The sequence below is a fragment of the Nansenia antarctica genome, assembly GCF_963989245.1.
Source record: "Nansenia antarctica genome assembly, chromosome: 3".
Classification (NCBI taxonomy): Eukaryota; Metazoa; Chordata; class Actinopteri; order Argentiniformes; family Microstomatidae; genus Nansenia; species Nansenia antarctica.
Window position 1 is genome coordinate 17,645,280 of NC_137688.1, and position 20,911 is coordinate 17,666,190.

Sequence of the window (20,911 nt, forward strand, 5' to 3'; positions counted from 1 at the left end):
GAGTTGTGGGATAATTACAGGCTGGGGTTAACAGATGCGGCTGAAATGGGTTGACTGATTAGCGGGATAGCGATGGTATTGGCTGATCAGATTGTCCTTTGATGCAAGTACACCATTCGAAGAAAAGCTACAATACCAGGTGGGATACAGAGCCTAGCATGTTAGATCTACAAGGCACATTATGTTTTGAATTAATGGGCTGTATTGCTGAGAGTGGGTGTGGCCAAGTGGTTGTTGGTCATCATTACATCACTGATTGGGAGATGCTACGTCACTCCTCCTCACTGATTGGTTCTCGGGGCACAAGCTTCAAAGTGATCGGCTTCTTGGGCTGGTACATGGCATTCATCTCCAACGGCAACTTTGGAAAGGGAGAGAGACATAGAAAAGAGAGAAAGAGAGAGAGACAGAGAAAGAGAGAGAGGTAAAGAAAGAAGAACAGAGAAAGAAAGACAAAAGCAGGAGAGATGACGATGACGATAATCATGATGTGTGTGTATGTGCCTGTGCGTGTGATACTCACCTGCGTCTCTTTGCAGGTCTCCAGGGTGTACTTCTGCAGGAGTCGGACCACCACCATCTTCATCACCATGACAGCGAAGCGCATACCCACACAGTTCCGTGGTCCCACCCCAAACGGGAGGTACACATACGGGTTCACACTCTCCCCACTGTCCTGACTGAACCTACACACACACACACACACACACACACACACACACAAACACACACACACACACACACAAACACACACACACACACAGCAGTACGTAGATTGTTAATAATAGTTTATTCCAAAATCAGTTGACCAAATGTTATCTTGTCGAAATCCTCAGACACACACACACACACACACACACACACACACACACACACACACCTCTCTGGTCTAAAGAGGTTAGGGTCAGTCCAGTACTGGGGGTCTCGGCTGAGGACGTGGGTGGGAACCGCAACGATGATTCCCTCAGGGATGGTGATGCCGTGGACGCTGACCGTCTTCTTACAGACGCGCTCCAGCCGCGGCGCTGTGGGTATGAGACGCATGGACTCATTCACACACTGGTCCAGGTACGCCAGCCCCATCACACCCTCATACGAGACGGAGGCCTGGACACACACAAACACACGACACACACACACACACACACGCATGCACATGCACATGCATACACACACACGCATGCACATGCATACACACACACACACACACACACACACACACACAGTAAGATAAGGTGAAAAATAAATTAATTTAAATTAATTGAAGAAGCTGACAGTCCTATTTGACATGCATACACAGGGAGGAGAATACCATACAAATCCATACATTCAGACAGACAGAGGCACACACACACACATGCACACACACACACACACTCAATCACGCTATCACGCTATCACACTCTCACACGCTCTCTTTCACACACACACACTCACACTCCCTCTCTCACACTCACCACCAGGGGGTCTCTCTGAGGCTTACGTGGGTGGGGAAGGTGTGGTCGATGTGGCGGTGAAGGGTTGCCATGACGTCCGGGTTGGTGGCCAGGTTATACAACAGGTAGCTCAGAGTGTTGCTGGTCGTGTCAGTTCCTCCCACGATGAACACAAACGCCTGGGACAGGATCTCGTTCTCAGTTAGGCCTGGAAGGAGACCACATGAGACCACACTATAGTACATACTATACCACTATAGTACATACTAGACCACTATAGTACATACTAGACCACTATAGTACATACTAGACCCCACTATAGTACATACTAGTACTTGCTGCTACCTGTACACACACAGACTGACAGGAACCAACTTAGTAAACACTAGGTCTCAACCAAAGAACCCAGGACACTAGAGAATATTTACAAAGACAAGACTTATAGAACCATTTAGAGATCTAACCTTGAGAGTCCAAACTACCACACAGTGTACCAACATCACACAACTCAACTAGAAACTAAGGTCTTGCATGCAAGAAGATATATCTATTGTGCCTGTCATGAGGTGACACTTATTTAGAATATCAAACATTTTGATATTCTAAATATACCACGTTTTGTTTACTGGTGTCTGGTTTGTTTGCTGTTTTTAGTCAGTCCCCACGTCATCTCTCTGACCACAGCGCAGGCCGCTCTGATAGGTCAGACACATCTAACAAGCCACTCTGATTGGCTGAGCTTGGGTCTGTCACCTCTGATAGGCTTTTCTCCAGCGTTGGCCTGAGACTCCTCCTCTGATATCTGGTTCTGCATCATCAACTTCAGGAAGTCTGTCTGGCTCTGTTACCATGGAGAAGACACAGGAGTGTCACCTAGGTACTAGGTGTATGGCCTGTGTGTGTGTGTGTGTGTGTGTGTGTGTGTGTGTGTGTGTGTGTGTGTGTGTGTGTGTGTGTGTGTGTGTGTGTGAGATGGGAGACTTACTGAGTGATCTGTGTGATGCTCCATCTTAACCTTCTTGAGGATTTTCACGAAGAAGTCCATGCTGTCCCTGGGGAATAAGCTCATGCCCAGCTTCGTCAGCAGCCAGCCGAGCCAGGGGAACAGGAAGACAACGATCCAGGCAAGGAGCCTCAAGGGAGGCGGGGTCATCAAATTTTTCAGGTGAGTGAGCAGGGGGTCAGAGGGGTTGTTGATGGAGTCTGGGTCCACACTGAAGGATGCACTGGTCACCACGTCCAGACTGTAGGGAGACATGAGTCTAGCACAGGAGACATGAGTTTAGCACAGGAGACATATAATTACTGACTAGAGATGAGGCAGTGTGCAGTACTGCTAGTGTGACCAACAGAGGGCAGTGTGCAGTACTGCTAGTGTGACCAACAGAGGGCAGTGTGCGGTACTGCTAGTGTGACCAGCAGGGGGCAGTGTGCAGTACTGCTAGTGTGACCAGCAGGGGGCAGTGTGCAGTACTGCTAGTGTGACCAGCAGAGGGCAGTGTGCAGTACTGCTAGTGTGACCAGCAGAAGGCAGTGTGCAGTATTGCTAGTGTGACCAGCAGAGGGCAGTGTGCAGTACTGCTAGTGTGACCGGGAGAAGGCAGTGTGCAGTACTGCTAGTGTGACCAGCAGAGGGCAGTGTGCAGTACTGCTAGTGTGACCAATGTGACCAGTTATTTACATCAGGCTGCCTTCCAACAGACGGCAGGAAGGTGCAGGATGTTGTGGGTGTGGATCTGAGGACGTACTGTTTGATCTGGACCGCCTCCTCTGGGTTCCTGCTCTTCAAGCTGTCCAGCAGACGGTCTGCGTAGCGCTCAGCGATGGGGAACACCTGGAACACAGAGCAGAGCAGGGTTCTCCTCCTCCACACTCTGAGACAGACACAAGGGTTCTAAAAGGGTTCTTCATTTGTCCCCTAGAGGAACCCTTTGAAGAACCCTTTTGAGTTCAATGTAGAACCCTTTTCACAGAAGGTTCTAAATGGAGTGAGCGTGCGTGTGTGTGTGTGTGTTACCTGTCTCAGTCGGCCGCCAGTGAAGGATGGTGAAACAGCGTTACGGATTCTTCTCCACTGTTCGTCCTCCACCGTCGTCAGGCCGTCCGACAGCACCCCCATTAACTCCTTGCTACCCATCCTCTTTGGGTGAGCGAGTCACAATAAACGGATGTCTTTACACGATGCGGTTTATATATCTACAGCATTAACATAGTCTATTATTCAATACTAATAGAGTATATCTATAGTACTAACGTAGCATACTGTATTTACTGTTCTAATCACAGCTCACTGGGGGAGGCTGATGGAGGTAGAAATTGGAGAACGGGCTCATTGTAATGCACGGAAAGGAGTGAGGAACGGTATCAAACACGTTCGATGCATGGCAGTGAGCCTCCGAAGTCTGCCTCCCCCAGCACCAACCAGTAGGGCAAAGAGGGTGGTTTGTCCCTAAATGTGACATGGTCTAGTGATTTAGTCCACATGTCGGGAATTTTGCATGTTATGAAAATTGAAGCGTTGAAGAACCCACTCAATATAATAACCAACAGTTTTACATTCATTAAATACCTAGAATGTGTTAGCAAACTTTGGTGGAGGGTAGTATTCGTATTAGTGTGGGGGCGTATCCCCTACGTTTCAGCCACCGCCACCCCCCCCCACAAATAGCCATGTGTGTGCGTGTGTCTGTTTGTTTACAAGACGGACGCTGCCATCAATGACTGTATCCACAAACAAAGTTTCATCGATCAACATACTATTCACGGGATTGTGGTCTGTCGACACACCTTCTGCTTAGTTTTTGGGTTAGTATGAGTTACATGCGTTGTTTACTAAGCTGTGTACGTTTACTAGGCTAACCAAACAAGTTTGTATGCCCTAAAAGAACCGGATCTGATTTTATTCTAACAGACACACCGACAGTGAGTTACATGCCAGTGAGTTACACAAATGTGTTAGTTTGTTAACTAGTGTAGTGAGTTACATGCGTTATTTACTAAACTGTGTGAGTGTTTACTAGGCTAGCCACACAGGTGGTAGCTTGTTAGCTAGCTAGCTAGCTAGCTTTGTTAGAGAGCTGACTTGGCGTTGTTTTGTTTGTTGAGTACGAACGTACACAAGTTATGTGTGGGGGTGTAATAAACAATACACTAACAACTGGACTGATGTAAGGAGAAAGAAGCATCTTTCTCACCCTGCGGTTGGTGAAGGCGGAGTAGCATTCCTTCACCATCACCGTCTTGATCATCTCTGGGTCCGTCACCATCAGTACAGGAAGTCTCCCATCAAACAGCCTGCAGACAGAAACACATGGTGACATTTGATTAGATTAGATTCAACTCTATTGTCATTGCAGAGTACAAGTACCATACAACGAAATGCAGTTTAGCATCTAGTTCACTCCGGTTGTTCAGCGGAGTGTATGAAGGGGGGGATTGTTTATCAGAGTGACAGCTCTGTGAAAGTAGCTGTTCTGTGGAACGGAGGATCCTGTAGTTCCTGAGTCTCTTAGATGGTAGGGGATCAAACAGGCCGCGGCTGGGGTGCAAGGTATCCTATCTTTATCATAGATATAGAAGGTATAGAAGAACTGTTCTAAATATGTACTGTCTCCCCTCCGTTTGTATGAGTGTGTGTGTCAGTGAGTGTGCGTGCATGCGTGTGTGTGTGTGTGTGTTCTATTATATTGCATCTGACAGGGATGTGTTGACTCACCCCCAAGCCTTTCCATATTTCTGGTAGCACTCCCTGTCAAAGTTCACCCCCTGTGGAGGCAAAAGTGAAGTTGTCAGACCAACTTCAGATAGGATGATACAACAGTCACACATCCATGAACTATAGATGAAACATACCAAGCAATACAAGGTGAAGTAATATTGTGTTATCCACAGGTACTAATACGGAATTCACCTGTGCAAATATTTGGTTTTATCTAACGAATTTGAGATTGAGAAATAAAGACAAAGCTGTAAGAAGCAAGACTGATGGAAATATTGCCTGTGCAAATTGCCTATTGGTGAAGTGTGTCTGTGTATATCAATACAGAGTTAGTATGATACTAGTCTAATGACGCCCAAATGATGTTTTTCCCTGGTCAGGGAAGGTGATGACAGGAAAGGCCTCCCTGTGCGCTGCGGGGACACAGACAGCCAGCCTGTCATAGTTTCTGAATAAACATCTTGCTTCATTCACAGGCTTCTCCGTCACTCCCCTTTTTTAGAGGGGCGCTCATTCCTCATCACTGCTGGGACGACCTGTTTACTCAAAACTGGATCATTCCTTCTTTCTAACACCAGAGAGTATATCACATGATCCCCTACTTTTTTCCAGAAATACAATATTGTTCCCAGCAATGGCAGCGGTGTGGGTCCAGGAATCCCCAATTTCCTGAAGAAGTTATTAGGCCAGATGGAGTACCTGAGAGAGAGAAGAGGAGAGGAGAGGAGAGGAGAGGAGAGGGGAGGAGAGGAGAGGGGAGGAGAGGAGAGGAGAGGAGAGGAGAGGAGAGGGGTGGGGAGGAGAGGAGAGGGGAGGAGAGGGTATGGGGTAGGGAGACAAGGGTCCGTTGTTTACTTTTTTCATTGTGCCTATCTCTACCTTGATAAAAGATAATAAACATTAGAAATAAGTGGAGATTCTGATGCCTTATCACACTTCAGCAAGTCCATTAGGTTCCAAAGTACACTCTCTGTTCTCCTAGACCGAAGGGTTGTAAACAGTCACGATACACACTACATTAAAAAATGTCACAATACACACTACATTTAAATAAGGTCACGATACACACAACATTTAAATAAGGTCACGATACACACTACATTTAAATAATGTCACAATACACACTACATTTAAATATGGTCATGATACACACTACATTTAAATATGGTCATGATACACACTACATTTCTATCTGAAAGACAAGAGGAGTGAAAAAGTGTGTGTGAATGGTTGAATGTGAGAGGCCCCTGTAAAGCACTTTGGAATAAGGTGCTCTATAAGTGCAGTCCATTTACCATTAGGAGCGAGGGAGAGGTAGAGAGGGAGGTAGAGGACGTAGAGAAGTAGAGAGCACAAAGCACAGCCATGGGGATAGGGTTAGGGTTAGTACTTACAGCAGAAAGAGAGAGAACAGGAGGACAAGGAGAGTCCAGGTTTCGGCTGACAATGAGGGAAACATTGTGAGATCTCTGTCTTCCTCCGTCTTTCTGTGTCCTCCTGTGTCTGTCTCTGTCCTGTGAGTCTGTCCTGTGTTTTATTGTGAGTCTTTTCTGGTATGAACTCAGACTCAGAACTTACAGGAAGTGACTGTTTATTACACAACTTACGCATGTATGTGTGTGTGTGTGTGTGTGTGTGTGTGTGTGTGTGTGTGACAAGACAGACTGTGCACCCACTGCACACAAAATGAGGTGGAAACAGAGCTGCACTTTTTAACTACCTGCCAACTGTACGAAGACATCAGAGACACATACCTCCCACAGATTACAAACACCCAAAAAGATTTGGAAGATTTGACTAATGACGAAATACTGCCATATCTGCTGGGTGAAGTACAACAATGTGCAAACACAGCAGCAAGACTTGTGAGCTGTTGTGACAGTAAAAGGACGTCCAATGGAACACAACCTCCGTAAAGACTGTAATTAAGGATCTGTATTAATTGCACCATGCATATCTCTACATAATGTTTACACAGTTCTCATTTATTTGTGAAGGAAGGAACCCTCACTCATACGACACACAATAACACTTTTTCCATTTCTGAATTAAACTGAATTTTCTCTACTTTCCCTCAACCTTTAGTAAAGAGGTGAACAGTCCACCTTAACTGTCCATGGCTAGCCCAGCAGTCCACCTTAACTGTCCATGGCTAGCCCAGCAGTCCACCTTAACTGTCCATGGCTAGCCCAGCAGTCTACCGTAACTGTCCATGACACACACACACACACACACACGCACACGCACACGCACACGCACACACACACACACACACACACGCACACGCACACGCACACACACACACACACGCACACACAAACTCTCTTTCTCCTCCATTTTTGTAATCCTCATATTACATTAGCGACCGTTAGGGTTAAAGGGTTAACTCATTATTATACATAATTTCTGGTTTCGGTCAGTTGTTTGACTAGATAGAACATTTGCACTGTGCCTCCTCCGCCTGTGGTCCAGTAGGTGGCGGTAATGTATCATTAACCGGTGGATGCCAACTGCTGTATAACCACTGAAGAAGGACATTTGTACCGCGCATGCGTTGTAAAGAGCATTGTTAGCTAATAAGCTAGCTATATACTATAATTTGCTTACAGTAAAAATGGCGTTAAGCAAAACCTTTGGGCAAAAACCGATTAAGTTTCAGTTAGAACAAGATGGAGACTTTTTCATGATTGGATCTGAGGTATGTATGAGTTGCATGCTATCGGTTAATCCTTGTAGCTGAGCTGATGAGCAGAAAGTACAGAAGCTCAGCCAGACCAGAGGCATCAACAATAAGCTAACGGTGCCTCTGCCGCATTCATTACGACAGCTAGCGCCAAACCGTGCACACTGATGTCAATATGTTCTATCTGCATAACCTTTTCCTAATTTCGACACTATATGACTTCATCCATGCATGGAATTCATTCATCGACCCGGTGCCCATCATGTAACATACACCTGCCCTGCACGAGACATGGGGAGTTGGGCTGGATCACAGTCATCATCTAGATGTTAGACACACATTGAATTTACTCACAAGAGTATTCATTTGTCTGTTTATTTTATTTTCTTGGCCAACTTTCATTGAAAAGGGCTAGCGGACACGCCGGCCTTAAGTATTGATATCCATTCTGATGACCGCAGAAGAAAAGAAAAGCGCGCAGCACCCGACTCAGCTCATTTAGGAGTGGTAGAAGGGGATCAGTTGTCTCGCGTGTCAGATCATGGAGCCCTGAACAGTACACGCACGTGTGTTTATGAATGAATGAATAGTCTTTATTGTCATTAATACAGTACAGGTACCATACAACGAAATTTGGGAGGGGGGGGCTCCCCTGGTGCTAGGAAAAAAAATACTAAAAACAAGAAGGGAAAAGAGCTGGTTTACATAAATAAAGGCTATATACACTATCCACTATACTATACAAATGAAACACTGTATGTTATTATTTCTAAGAATTAAAAAAATAAATAAACATGTTTCTTACACTTCGGTTGTGTAGTTAATACAGGGCTGGGTATTGGACCTCACTGTAGCCCTCTGAAGACTGCTACCCTTTGAAAATTCAATGTTTAGTCAATTCTATTTGTTTTGGACTTATTTCTAGAATGAATATGTGAATATATGGAGAAAAAAAAGACTTCTAAAATACTATCCAAGGAAGCAAAATACTTGACTTTTAACTGTCTTGGATTATAAACTACAGCCAAGGTCAGGGATAAAACAGGAACGATTATTATTTATTTGAAACAAAGTGAAACATCCCTTTCATGATGTCATTTTTGTGTACATGAATGAAATTGTGTAAGTCGTCAAGTTTCGCTGAGGCTTCACAAAACTAGCAAAGCTTCATGTAATTATTCTGTGTTGTGATATACTTAGCAAGTAAAGCTAGCTAATTTAGTACTGAAATTATACTCTTTTTTTAGCCACACTCCACAGTTAGCAAGCCTCGGTAAGGAAGCCTCTAGTAAGCACACCATAGCTGACTCTCTACCCTGACTCTCCACCTTCCCTTCAGGTTGGGAACTACCTGCGTATGTTCAGGGGATCTCTGTATAAAAGGTACCCGTCACTTTGGAGGAGGTTAGCCTCTGTGGAGGAGAGGAAGAAAATTGTAGCGTCATCTCATGGTAAGTGATACACTCTCGTTGGCCCGAATCCTGATTCAGCATCTTATATCAATTATATTTAAATGTTTTATATTCACAGCATCTTCGATGTCCAGACAGCAGATATATCACTGTTTAGGATATTACATGAGTGACATCTTAGAGTTAAGAATAAAATAATGATTGCCGACAGCAGTATCTTCAGTGTTTTCTTTTGTTAGATCATGGTTACACAACTTTACACCACTTAAGCCACCAGTGTGACTCTGCTGAAGGCGTCTGAAGTGGAAGAGGTCTTCGAAGGGAATGATGAGAAGTACAAAGCGATTTCTATTAGCACAGAACCCCCGGCCTACCTCAGGTAATGCCCTCCCTGTGCCTCCCTGTTTACCTCACTTTCAGGGCTCTGTTCTTATGTCCTTGCACCTTCTCTGACGTGTGACGATCTGTGGTTTACCTGTCAAATGTGTATGCAGCATGTGTCTCCCACACGGATTCGGTCACCCCCTTGCTGTTTCAAAATGGGAATATGGAACTTTGAGTGTGAGAAAGGAAAAGGACATGAGAATAGACCCCCCCCCCCCCTTCATGATGTAGTCATCTGCTTAAGCGTCGAACGCAGCAGAGCAGCACCCTGACAGCAATCATTGTGATTCCAAACTAATACCTTCTTCTTCTTCTTCTTCACCTCGTCTCTCTCGTCTGTCCAGGGAGCAGAAGGCCAAGAGGAACAGCCAGTGGGTCCCCACGCTGCCCAACAGCTCCCACCACCTGGACGCAGTGCCCTGCTCCACCACCATCAACCGCAACCGCATGGGCCGCGACAAGAAGAGGACCTTCCCCCTCTGGTGAGCGGCACTGTTGACCACGTCCGCTTATTTAGAAGCAGCGTTGTTTTAAATAAAAACATTTTTTTTAAAGTCGTTTGGAAATGTTCCTAGTCCCGTATTCTTTTGTGCACTCTCTAACTCTCTAACTCTCTAACTTAGAACTCTCTAACTCTCTAACTCTCTAACTCTCTAACTCTGTGTTATTATTATAATAATTTTTTAGGCCTTTTATATACAGTTCCCACGTCACTAAATAATAATAGTTTAATTGAATGTTTCATGTCGACAAATTATGCACTTTCTTGAGTAGTGTGTTCTTCTCACTCCCGATGCTTAAGCTTTGACGACCACGACCCGGCTGTGATCCACGAGAACGCGTCCCAGGCGGAGGTCCTGGTGCCGATCCGTCTGGACATGGAGATCGACGGGCAGAAACTCAGAGATGCGTTCACCTGGAACATGAACGGTACATATCTCCACTCCGTAGCGACATCGCCTCACGCGGTATAATAAAACCAGCAATAACTACGATATGACCAAGAATCCCTTTCGTATTTTTTCTCTGTATGTATCTGTTTTTGGACCACAGAGAAGCTGATGACTCCAGAGATGTTTGCTGAGATCCTGTGTGATGATCTGGACCTGAACCCCTTAGCCTTCGTCCCGGCCATCGCCTCGGCCATCCGGCAGCAGATCGAGTCCTACCCCACAGACAGCATCCTGGACGAGCAGACGGACCAACGAGTCATCATCAAGGTGCGTCACATTTACACTTTTATCCAAAGCGACTTAACAATTAGAGATTACAGGGACCAGTTTCCCTGGAGTCACTTAGGGCTACGTGCCTTACTCAAGGGCACACTAGTGGTGGTGTTCCCAGGTGGGATTTGAACTCATGACCTTCTGAACACCAGTCCAACTCACTTACTCACTACCCCATTCAGACACATTCAGCAAGATGACAGAAAATACTGTGTTTATAATAGTAATAATTTTTACACATTTTAGTCTGTTTTGTGGCTGGAATTAATTGCGTTTGATGTCTGCAGAATACTACACTGAACAAGTGATACTTGCATATGCGTTTGTGTACTGAATTCTCCTATTGGGGTGTGCATTTTCTCAGCTGAACATCCACGTGGGAAACATCTCCCTGGTGGACCAGTTTGAGTGGGACATGTCGGAGAGGGAGAACTCCCCGGAGACGTTCGCCCTGAAGCTGTGCTCGGAGCTGGGCCTGGGTGGAGAGTTTGTCACCACCATCGCCTACAGCATCCGCGGCCAGCTCAGCTGGCACCAGAGAACATACGCCTTCAGGTAACACACACACACACACACACACACACACACACAAACTAATCTAATCTAATAGACCAGTGCACATATGGCCTTGTGTGTCTCTCCTCTTGCACTCTGCCTTGCGTGGTCCGTCTCATCAGATTGATTGTGGCTTGGTTCACTGCAGGCATCCATACAGGACATTTATTCCAGAACAAAATTTAACACATTTTCTTTGGATTTTAATTAGATCCCATTCGATTGTTTTCCCCTTCATTTCATATGAAAATAAAATGGAATGGTGCATCAAAACATTTCTGGGAATCATTGATATAAACATGCTCTTGGTTTGTATGGTATGAATGTCATGGTCTTGGAATGACATGGGTTAATTTTTGTCTGGATAAATGTTCTGAACAGCTGACAACTGCCTCCTGCTTACCATTCAGTGTTGGGGTCAATGCCATTTCACTATTGGTCATTTCAGGAAATGAACTAAAACGAAAATGCCTTTTGACTTTTAAAGGGTGTTTGATAACAAACTGAAATTTCATTGGTTTTGTCCCCAACCTGCCAATTTGCCAATGCTTATGAGTCATTTCAAAACCATTTATTTTGTGCAAATTCAAATTAGATAGATGTTTTGTTGTTTTTCTAACAATCATCAACATGGCTTTTTTGTGTTGCCAATTAATTATCTGTTCTACTCTCTCTCTCTCTCCCCCTCTCTCTGTCCCTTGTAGGTCTGATTTCAGGTCAATATGCTTTGAATTACTTGACCTTCCCCTCTACCCCCCCAAAGCTTTATCCCTCTTCCACGTTCTCTTGCCACCTGCCCTGGGAAGCTGAGTACATTTACACTTTATATCTTCCATCTGTTGCAGGGCTCATCCTCAAAGTATGGAAACCATAAGAACGTGTTTGTCTTAAGTCCTGCCCCTGCTCTGTCTGGGTAGACTATGTAGCTGAGTGAATCACTGTATTTTCATTTAACCCTTGGTTGTATATATGCAGTGTACTCTCATCAAGATAAAATCTCTTTTACAATAGTGAACATTTAAACGGCAACTATTGACAATGCAGCTTGTGAGTACAGCTTGCTAAGTCTAGAAAGTAGCTGATAACAGTAAGTTGCCTGTTGGCTAATTCTCTGTTCTGTCACTCGAACTGAAAGCGTGTTTTTAAATGTTAATACTTCATTGCCACATCTGTCCGTAACATAATGGTTCCAACTTGTGATCCCTTAGCTATGTCAGACATTGTTTACCCTTATGTGGTTGCAGTTAAAGTAAGGAATTGGTCATGGTTAGGCATGGGTAAGGGTTATGGTGTAGTAATGGTGAAGATTACAGGCAAAGATCAATCGCCACTATAAGGTATCTGATATTAAATACATTTGCTGCACGAGCTAATTAGAGAGTTGTTACCATCTGTGCCACTACCATAGCAACAAGCTATCCATGTAGCTGCTGGAAGTTGCTTGATAACACAAATATTAATAAAATGTCTGGATAAATGGACAAGACCCCGTTTGTACAAAAGGTGACCCATCTCTGTTAAGGTGGTGTCTTAGGCAGACATGACTATCCCTAGTAACTTGTTTACAAAAAGTCCATGTTTTGAGGAGTAACCTTTTTTAAAAATTATTATCCCAAACCTCAAATCTTCATTTGTCCTCTCACCACACACTGATGACACCACGGGCGCTCTCTCCTCGTCAGTCTCTTAACATGCTGTGGCTGTATTCCTGCAGTGAGAACCCCCTTCCGACGGTGGAGATCGCTATCCGAAACACGGGTGACGCTGACCAGTGGTGCCCCCTGCTGGAGACGTTGACAGACGCTGAGATGGAGAAGAAAATACGGGACCAGGACAGGAACACCAGGTAAGAGAAGCCTGTCAGATGCCACAGTCAGATAAAGGCGTATTGTGATTCCCTCGATGTGTTGGATGGTGAGTTTCTATGTCCCACCTATGTGAGTCTCTGACTGTTTGGTTGAAGTAACACATTAAACATGTTTCTTTCAGGCGCATGAGAAGACTGGCCAACACTGCCCCTGCCTGGTAATGAGGATCAATTTGCTGGAGCTCTGTTATCATGAAACAACAACAACACACACACACACACACACAGAACATTCCACTGGTCCTGCTCATGTCTCAAACCTCCCATCACCGTCATCACTACTCAATTGTTATCATGTCAACCATACACTGATCTAGGATCTCTCAGACCAAACCCATGTCACTTCAAAACAATGAAGAAAAGCATCAGCATGTGATCCAGGATCAGAGACTAAGCTAGTGTTTTCTTCGAGGAGCCTTATCCATCTCCGACGCTGAATCCCAAGCCTTTCCATACACCTCATCTTATTCTCTGTCGTGGTTTATGCTGCCACTGATTCCTGACAAAACATTTAGTAGTATGGAGCAGAGGGAGCAGGTGATGCATCGAAGGTGCCAACGGTCGAGCGTATAGCCCATTTGAAACTGAAATGTAGCCTTGGTGTTTTGTAGATGTTCACTATCATAATGAGCCCCACTATAATAGTGTTGCTGTGCTCTCCTGTTCCAGGAGACGTCCACAGACAGACTTGATGTCCGTTCAGCTCATGAATCATGATAGACATTCTGACTCACTCGACTAGATTAAAAGTTTTGCGAATTATGTAAACATGTATGTATTGTGCTTTCTTTTGTAAAGTTGCTGATACTATTGGTGAACTTGACCTGTTTTTGTTTTTTTAATAAAATGACCTTGAATATTCATTAAAAAAACGTGTGTCTTGCCTCCAGCATGGAACAGTCACAAAGGAATGTTGCTGGATGCCCTGAGTTTTGCTTTTACACTCTGGTCTGTCAGACATTCTTAGCGTACTAGAAAACACACTGTATCCACATGTAGTATGATATTAATGTCAGGGTGTACAGAAGAGACAGATACCATGGATTTGTCACATGGTGAGTGTTTATTAGGTAGGTTTTTCTCCAACATTACAAACAGCGCTTTAAGGGGGAAAGCAATATCAAAACTGACCATCGTACAAAAAATACAGAAGACGGGCATAAAGAAAACAAAGTCAACAGGGAGTATGGAGACAAGTAGACCCACAAATACAGTGGTATAAACTTTGCATATATATTTATATTTACATATATTATTTTGTAATTACATGGGGAAAAGAAACTAAATGTCCAATGCTACAAAAAAGTATTTACAAGTTAATAAATAAAGCCAGCACACACAACACAGGAGGGAAAATGACAAATCAAAAGTACAAAGGACATCGATTTCTTTTATAATACAAAAAATACAAAAAGAACATAGAAAAAACATTGAACCGGTAATTGTTAGAAAGTAGAGTCTTTTACAGTGGCAGAGAGCGATGGCACGAAGGTTTTATGGATGATGGTCGTGAGATGGAGAGGCGTGGTGACGTGGTCCTAATCAGGCAGTGTTTCTGAGAGTGGAAAACATTAAGAAGGATCTGTGCGATCTTTGGCCCTTCCCTTTACCAATAACATTATACACAAAAAGAGAAAAATACTCTCACACACACACACACACAGACCGATAACGTGTGAAACCTGAAATGTTGACATCTTTTTGATAGATCCCCTCTCTAACCTCTGATATTGATATGCTGAGAATCTGGGAAGGGCACACCGAGACATCAGCACAGAAAATAATATGCGTCTAAAAAAGTAGTTCTGAGTCAAATCCCAACTTGAGACACACTCCTGTGCATAGCTCCGATTGGCGTCAAAACAGGATTCACATGAAAGTCTAAGTTACAAAACAGACATCTCAAATTAGGGTTGGGTCCTCAACGCTGTTAATCACAACCCACCTTTATGATATCTGACATGAGAAATTATGTCATACCTCAGGAGCCTAGAAACACTTCTATTTTGTCACTACTGTCATATAGTACCAGTGCATTGTGGTTGTAGTCTGTCGTGTGGAAGTGAAAGGTTTGTTGTCATCTGAATTGTGTCGTTGTTCCAGTTTTTTTGAGAGAATTGCGTGGGCTAAAGTGAAGTAGCCAGCCTGTGTTCCCTTCTAATAGATTCAATCATGGGTCACTCGTTTTAGAAACACCCACTGGGTGAGCATGAAGCTGGGAATTCTGTTTTTCTAACACTGTGATCCTTGCGACACTGCCAGTGCTATCGTTCTATAGGGACACTGGAGTGGATTACAAAGTGCTGCAACACTGTATGCAACGGAATGACAGGTATGGCAAACCAAGTACTCAACACATCATCGAAACAACATAGAATCATACAACGATATCTGTCCAAGTAAGGAGTCTCATGGAAGAATGCCCTGCTAATCAATACAACCCACAGTGGTTATATGTGGCCCTACTGTATATCACCTTAGCCCCTTCGCTCTGGTTAATGGCACATGTGGAGTGGGCTCTCTCTCTCTCTCTCTCTCTTGATAATAAAGACCATTCATAACTGTACCTAGGCTAGGGAGTAATCTTTCTATACTATGGGTTTTTGAGTGATACCGTATACATCACAGTGTTTATAAATGAGTGGATACACGGATCACTATTTTGACGCATTTGTCTTTAGATATATGCCGCCCATGTGGCATATCGAACTAAATGGTTTTAAAGTGTGTATCTTCGCTATTGAGCTCCTAGCTCAACTCGGCTACATAGTGGTAGAAAATAGGGCAAGTCGCTTCTTAATGTAAAAAGCACAAAATGTATTTTTAGAAATTCCAAGGCTTTGAGTGTAGCTGTCTTCTGAGGCGGTGCATGGAGTTGAGCTAGTGGTATTACATTAAAAAAAAATCTGGATTGATGAACAATATGGGAGATACTGTGAACCAATTGCTGCCAACTTTGACAGGGGGGTGATCATGGGATCCAGGTTGACGTGCCAAGATCACATTTGAAAATCTGTGATTTGACCCGTTAGAGCCGATGCATGTCAGCATGTTGCTTCCCTGTATGTCTGAAAAATAAATATGAATGTCAAAATTGTGAACCATCCCTTTAACATGAAGCAGTACTCAACAGGATGGGTAGACAGGGAAGAAAGGCATTGATGAAGGAGAGAGCAGACAAAAAGGACTGACCTTTCACTCTTTTTTCTTTACACTGGGAACAAAAAGACCTAGACATTTAAAGACAAGTTAATTTCACAATACAACATTCATGTTTCTCTCTTTCTCCATCCCCCTACTTGAGTTCCAACCAACCACTTCACACTCCGCTGAAGTCGACAGGGAACCCAGACTCTCCTATTGCAAGCAACGGAAATGGGCTTTTCACACCCTGCCAACTTAACCGAGATCTGAGGGAGAGGTCACCCGACCACAGACAACCATGGTGTGCCATGTGACTCACACCCTGGCAGTCCTTCTCACTGGGGTATTGCCATCCAGGGAGAGGCCATTTGGTCCCATCATGTTTGAGCCGTAAAGGCCACTCTGGAACTCTGAGGGGCTTGAGCCACACCCTCATTGAAGTCCAATGTTGGGCCTTTTGGCATCACAGAAATACACTGCACATTAGAACTGCCAATACAGAGCCAAAATGGATGCTCGACACCTCAGTTGTACTACCTTTTTATTTACCGTCGTCATTGAGTTACGTTATGGTGGCTGAACCCCTCACTGTTCGCTAGCCCCCATCAGAAGAGAGCCTTTATCTCTCTTGTATACTAAAGAAAAGCTGGAGACATGGAGGCATGGAAAGAAAAGGAGTAGAGAGGGCTGGCTGTAGAGTGTCAATGTCTGTTAGCACCACTTGAAGGAAAAGAATGCACCGCATTATCAGTGCAGAGCGCTGCATCAAAGCAGTGACAAAAGTAGCTATCGAATGTTTGTAGTATAATGCCCTGTTGTGTGAATAGTGTTAGTTTAACAAACTGTGTGTTTCAATGTTCCCATTGAAAGTGAGTATGAAGTCTCTGGCGATGACTGGTTGGTCACTGTCAACGTTCGGATGCAGTCGCCTCATAGGGCCCCATCATTGTGTCCCCAGTCTTTCTAGCGGCTGGGAAATCCCTCCACTAGGTGGCAGTAGAGTGTCAGGTCCGTCTGTCTCAGTCAGTCTCTGTACTGCGTAGACACCTCGGTGGTCTGTGAGAGTCGTGTAAGGAATGAGTGCTGTGGTCTGGTTCGGAGACAACCTCGGAGGAGAGGTGTGTCAACATACCCACCATCCCTCAAAAAGTCACTGCTCCTGCAGAAAAGCTGTCTCGCAAAAAATCATTAGAGTTCATTAGCCTGAGTGCTGGGTCTGACCTTCCTTTTTTTCACTCAGCTTTCTTAGTCTTCTTTATCAGGCCTTGTCACTCAAACACCCAACGCTGGCCCCCCGGGTTTCCTCTACCGAAGGAGTAGGACTCAAAATGGCGCACTCAGAAAGTCGAGTGGTAAGTGGAGAGGTGGAAGAGGTTTTTTTTTCCTATGGGGATGGCATAGTCTTGGCCCTTCAGAAGATGCCCTTGGCAATTTTCAGGCCTTTCTGCTTCATGCGTGGGAGAGTGGAGCTGGCCACGTGCTTTGTCCTTCCCGCCTTAGGGAAGCCCCGTTTCTTGAGGACAAAGTCGTAGTTGGCTGAGGAGTTCATGGCGTAGAACACGTTTGCGTTGTCTGGAATCTTCAGTTCTACGGAAGAAAAAAACAAACAAACAAACATGTGTTAAGTTGTGTTTGAGAGACTTGAAACATAAAAAGAGTGTCGCTTCACTGACGTGCTGCTTCAAGTGGGATGGTGTAGCTGTAGCGTGTCTGGACGTTGGTCACAGTGGGTGTGCTTCCACTGTGGATTTGGGACATTTTCAGTTGAGTAGGATGACATGACGAACCTTTCTCCTCAGAGATCTTCTGGAGTAGTTCGTAGTCCTCTGGTCTCTCCCGGTCCAGGTTGTGTTTCACCATGGCTTTCCTGATCACTGCCGGGGTCTTGTCCTGACTGGTCACCTGGGGTGTCACACAACCAGTCTCACTCAGTCAACTATATTTGTCAACTATGTTTGTCCTTCTCTACTCACCAGTATACTCTTGTACATGTTCCCTCCCTCTCTCCTTACCTCCCTCTCTCCCTCCCTCCCTCACCAGTATTGTACATGCTCCCTCCCTCTCTCCTTCCCTCCCTCCCTCCCACACCTATTGTACATGTTCCCTCCCTCTCTCCTTCCCTACCTCTCCCTCCCTCTCTCACCAGTATTGTACATGCTCCCTCCCTCTCTCCTTCCCTACCTCTCCCTCCCTCTCTCACCAGTATTGTACATGCTCCCTCCCTCTCTCCTTCCCTCCCTCACCAGTATACTATTGTACATGCTCCCTCCCTCTCTCCTTCCCTCCCTCCTTCTCTCCTTCCCTCCCTCACCAGTATACTATTGTACATGCTCCCTCTCTCTCTCTCTCTCTCTCTCTCTCTCTCTCTCTCTCCTACCCTCCCTCACCAGTATACTATTGTACATGCTCCCTCCCTCTCTCCTTCCCTCCCTCCCTCTCTCCTTCCCTCCCTCACCAGTATACTATTGTACATGCTCCCTCCCTCCCTCACCAGTATACTATTGTACATGCTCCCTCCCTCCCTCACCAGTATACTCTTGTACAGGTTGCCGTTGTCCACGTCCAGGCTGACTCGGATGATGCAGCAGTCGTCCACCTGCTGGTTGTAGAGGGGGAGGGAGAGGGACGAGTAGCTGGAGACCCCTGACACGGAGCGTTTGTGCGAGCGGGAGCCGGTGACAGGGGTGGAGGACATGGAGGAGGAGGAGGCGCTGCTGGAGCCAGAGCCGGAGCCCAGGCCAGAGGCATCCAGGGACGACAGCGAGGTGGACTCCCAGAACTAGAACCAAGGGTGGCAGAGAGGGGATGGCATTGGGTTAGATCACAAAATCAACACTGAAGGAGGGGGGGGGGGGGGGGTGGTACAGCTCAAATGGAAGATGATATGGTCAACAAGTTCCCTCTTAATAGTTAATGTTCATGTTAGGACTGGGGAAGGCGAAACTGATTTGGGGGCGGCATGCAAAAACGTCTCAGAGAAAGTTCTAGGAATGTCTAGTTGTCTAGAGACAACAGTGCCGTTAGGACGAACACACTCCCGCTCACAGTAGGAGATGCTTTTATGAGGCTGCTCAGGCCCTATGTATCCATAACACACCTGTATTCAATGTGACAATGTCACTGTCTACCTAATGTTGATGTTTAACACATTTGACATAGGCTGACTGAAAAAAACAGTGTCTGAAAGAAAAAGCAGCTTAAAAAGATTAACTTGCTGCCTTATTCAGTTATATGAGAAACCTGCTAGCAATTTGTTATGGGTTAGGAGAGCTTAAGCCTAAAGAAGCTTAATGCAAAGCTTTTATTTTTATCCTTAAAAGTAGGAGAACTTATGACTCATTTCCTACCCTGAGACACGTCTTTCATACCAACTCAGTTCTGAGATGTGGCTATGGGACACTTCTCTAGCAGAAGCTCTTTACAGAGAGGACCACATCCACACTTTTGCTCCAGAACACAACACCTGATTCAATCTTTAATTTAGACCACTTAGACCACTATTAGCTTTGTCTCCTCATCTAGACTGGTCTGGAAACACCAGAGGGGTGAAATCAGTATGTCACAATGTCTCACCTTTCCATTTTAGTACCAATGACTGAAATGAGGAGAGGTGGAATGCATGCCATTTTAGGTGATCAAACAGGCCCATTGACCAAGACTGAAAGCATTTAATGAATTTGAATGGAACTGATGAAGATTCCACTAATGAGTGATCAGACTGAATGGATTGAAGGGATTTTGATAAACACAGAACAAAAGTTCAATGGGACTTTTTCTTTTTCTTTTACAAAAACACCCCAAAATGCTATTATGAAGTTGTTATGAGCGGAATGGATACAAGGAGAACATAATTGCTCCCATGACAGACATAACAAAGGCAATCAGTCAACAAAAAAAAAGGACAACATGTTGTGGTTACACAAATGAAGCTACAATGCACAAAACATTAGATACACCCAACTGAAAAGAACTAAAAACATGCGCTCTGAAGTTCCACCTAAGATGGCTCCTAGGATGATGTAATGATGACATCATATAGATTGACACAGTGAAAACAGCTCACTCCTCTAATGGTGGGTGTGAAATGGCTGCACCATAGTTAGCGCAGGTGAAACAGGAAATGGTACAGGAAGTTGAAATAGTACCGTGGGTGCCAGGTCAGGCAAGGGGCCGCACTTCCCTAACGTGGAATTGGAATGTTTTACGGAAGGCGTAGAGGTCTACAAAAAGGAATTAAGAGCCACAGTCATCAGTGGGGCTTGACATGGGGTGATTATTATGGGATGTGGGAGTTAATCAAATGAAGGCAGTGATGCGACTGTTCTTAAGTGGATAACTGTATGACTATACAGTATCGTACATATAGTGGGTGCATGGCTACATACATGTATCATGTATGTAGTAAAATACATATTAGTAAAAGGAATATACCAGCCATGTCTTATATAGGGAGATGCATATGACATCTAGTGTTTTGTGTCCAGTT

At 44.8% G+C, this 20,911-nt stretch overlaps 3 protein-coding genes across 3 annotated transcripts in view; 1 reads left to right on the forward strand and 2 right to left on the reverse strand.

Annotated features, from left to right (window-relative positions):
- On the reverse strand, positions 1 to 6,668 carry LOC308153802 (cytochrome P450 3A56-like). The gene is made up of 12 exons (XM_080526991.1): positions 6,549 to 6,668; positions 5,757 to 5,853; positions 5,152 to 5,201; positions 4,631 to 4,730; positions 3,454 to 3,576; positions 3,185 to 3,270; positions 2,422 to 2,698; positions 2,190 to 2,277; positions 1,484 to 1,644; positions 881 to 1,107; positions 524 to 686; positions 1 to 361 (listed from the first exon to the last, which is right to left on the reverse strand). The coding sequence occupies exons 1-12, from the start codon at positions 6,611 to 6,613 to the stop codon at positions 272 to 274; spliced, it is 1,527 nt and encodes a 508-aa protein (XP_080383117.1). The 5' UTR covers positions 6,614 to 6,668; the 3' UTR covers positions 1 to 271.
- Positions 6,669 to 7,738: 1,070 nt separating this feature from the next.
- Positions 7,739 to 14,138, forward strand: smarcb1b (SWI/SNF related BAF chromatin remodeling complex subunit B1b). Its single transcript, XM_080525414.1, has 9 exons — positions 7,739 to 7,852; positions 9,177 to 9,288; positions 9,520 to 9,628; positions 9,978 to 10,115; positions 10,436 to 10,563; positions 10,687 to 10,853; positions 11,224 to 11,414; positions 13,129 to 13,260; positions 13,404 to 14,138. The coding sequence occupies exons 1-9, from the start codon at positions 7,769 to 7,771 to the stop codon at positions 13,441 to 13,443; spliced, it is 1,101 nt and encodes a 366-aa protein (XP_080381540.1). The 5' UTR covers positions 7,739 to 7,768; the 3' UTR covers positions 13,444 to 14,138.
- A 3,698-nt stretch (positions 14,139 to 17,836) lies between these two features.
- ralgds (ral guanine nucleotide dissociation stimulator) overlaps positions 17,837 to 20,911 on the reverse strand; it is a gene marked incomplete at both ends in the record, with an annotated part of 26,903 nt that continues 23,828 nt past the window's right edge. The window contains 4 exons of the mRNA XM_080526129.1: positions 17,837 to 18,012; positions 18,213 to 18,327; positions 18,953 to 19,204; positions 20,571 to 20,645. Of these exons, the coding sequence (XP_080382255.1) occupies positions 17,837 to 18,012; positions 18,213 to 18,327; positions 18,953 to 19,204; positions 20,571 to 20,645 (618 nt within the window). The remainder of the gene's footprint in view (positions 18,013 to 18,212; positions 18,328 to 18,952; positions 19,205 to 20,570; positions 20,646 to 20,911) is intronic.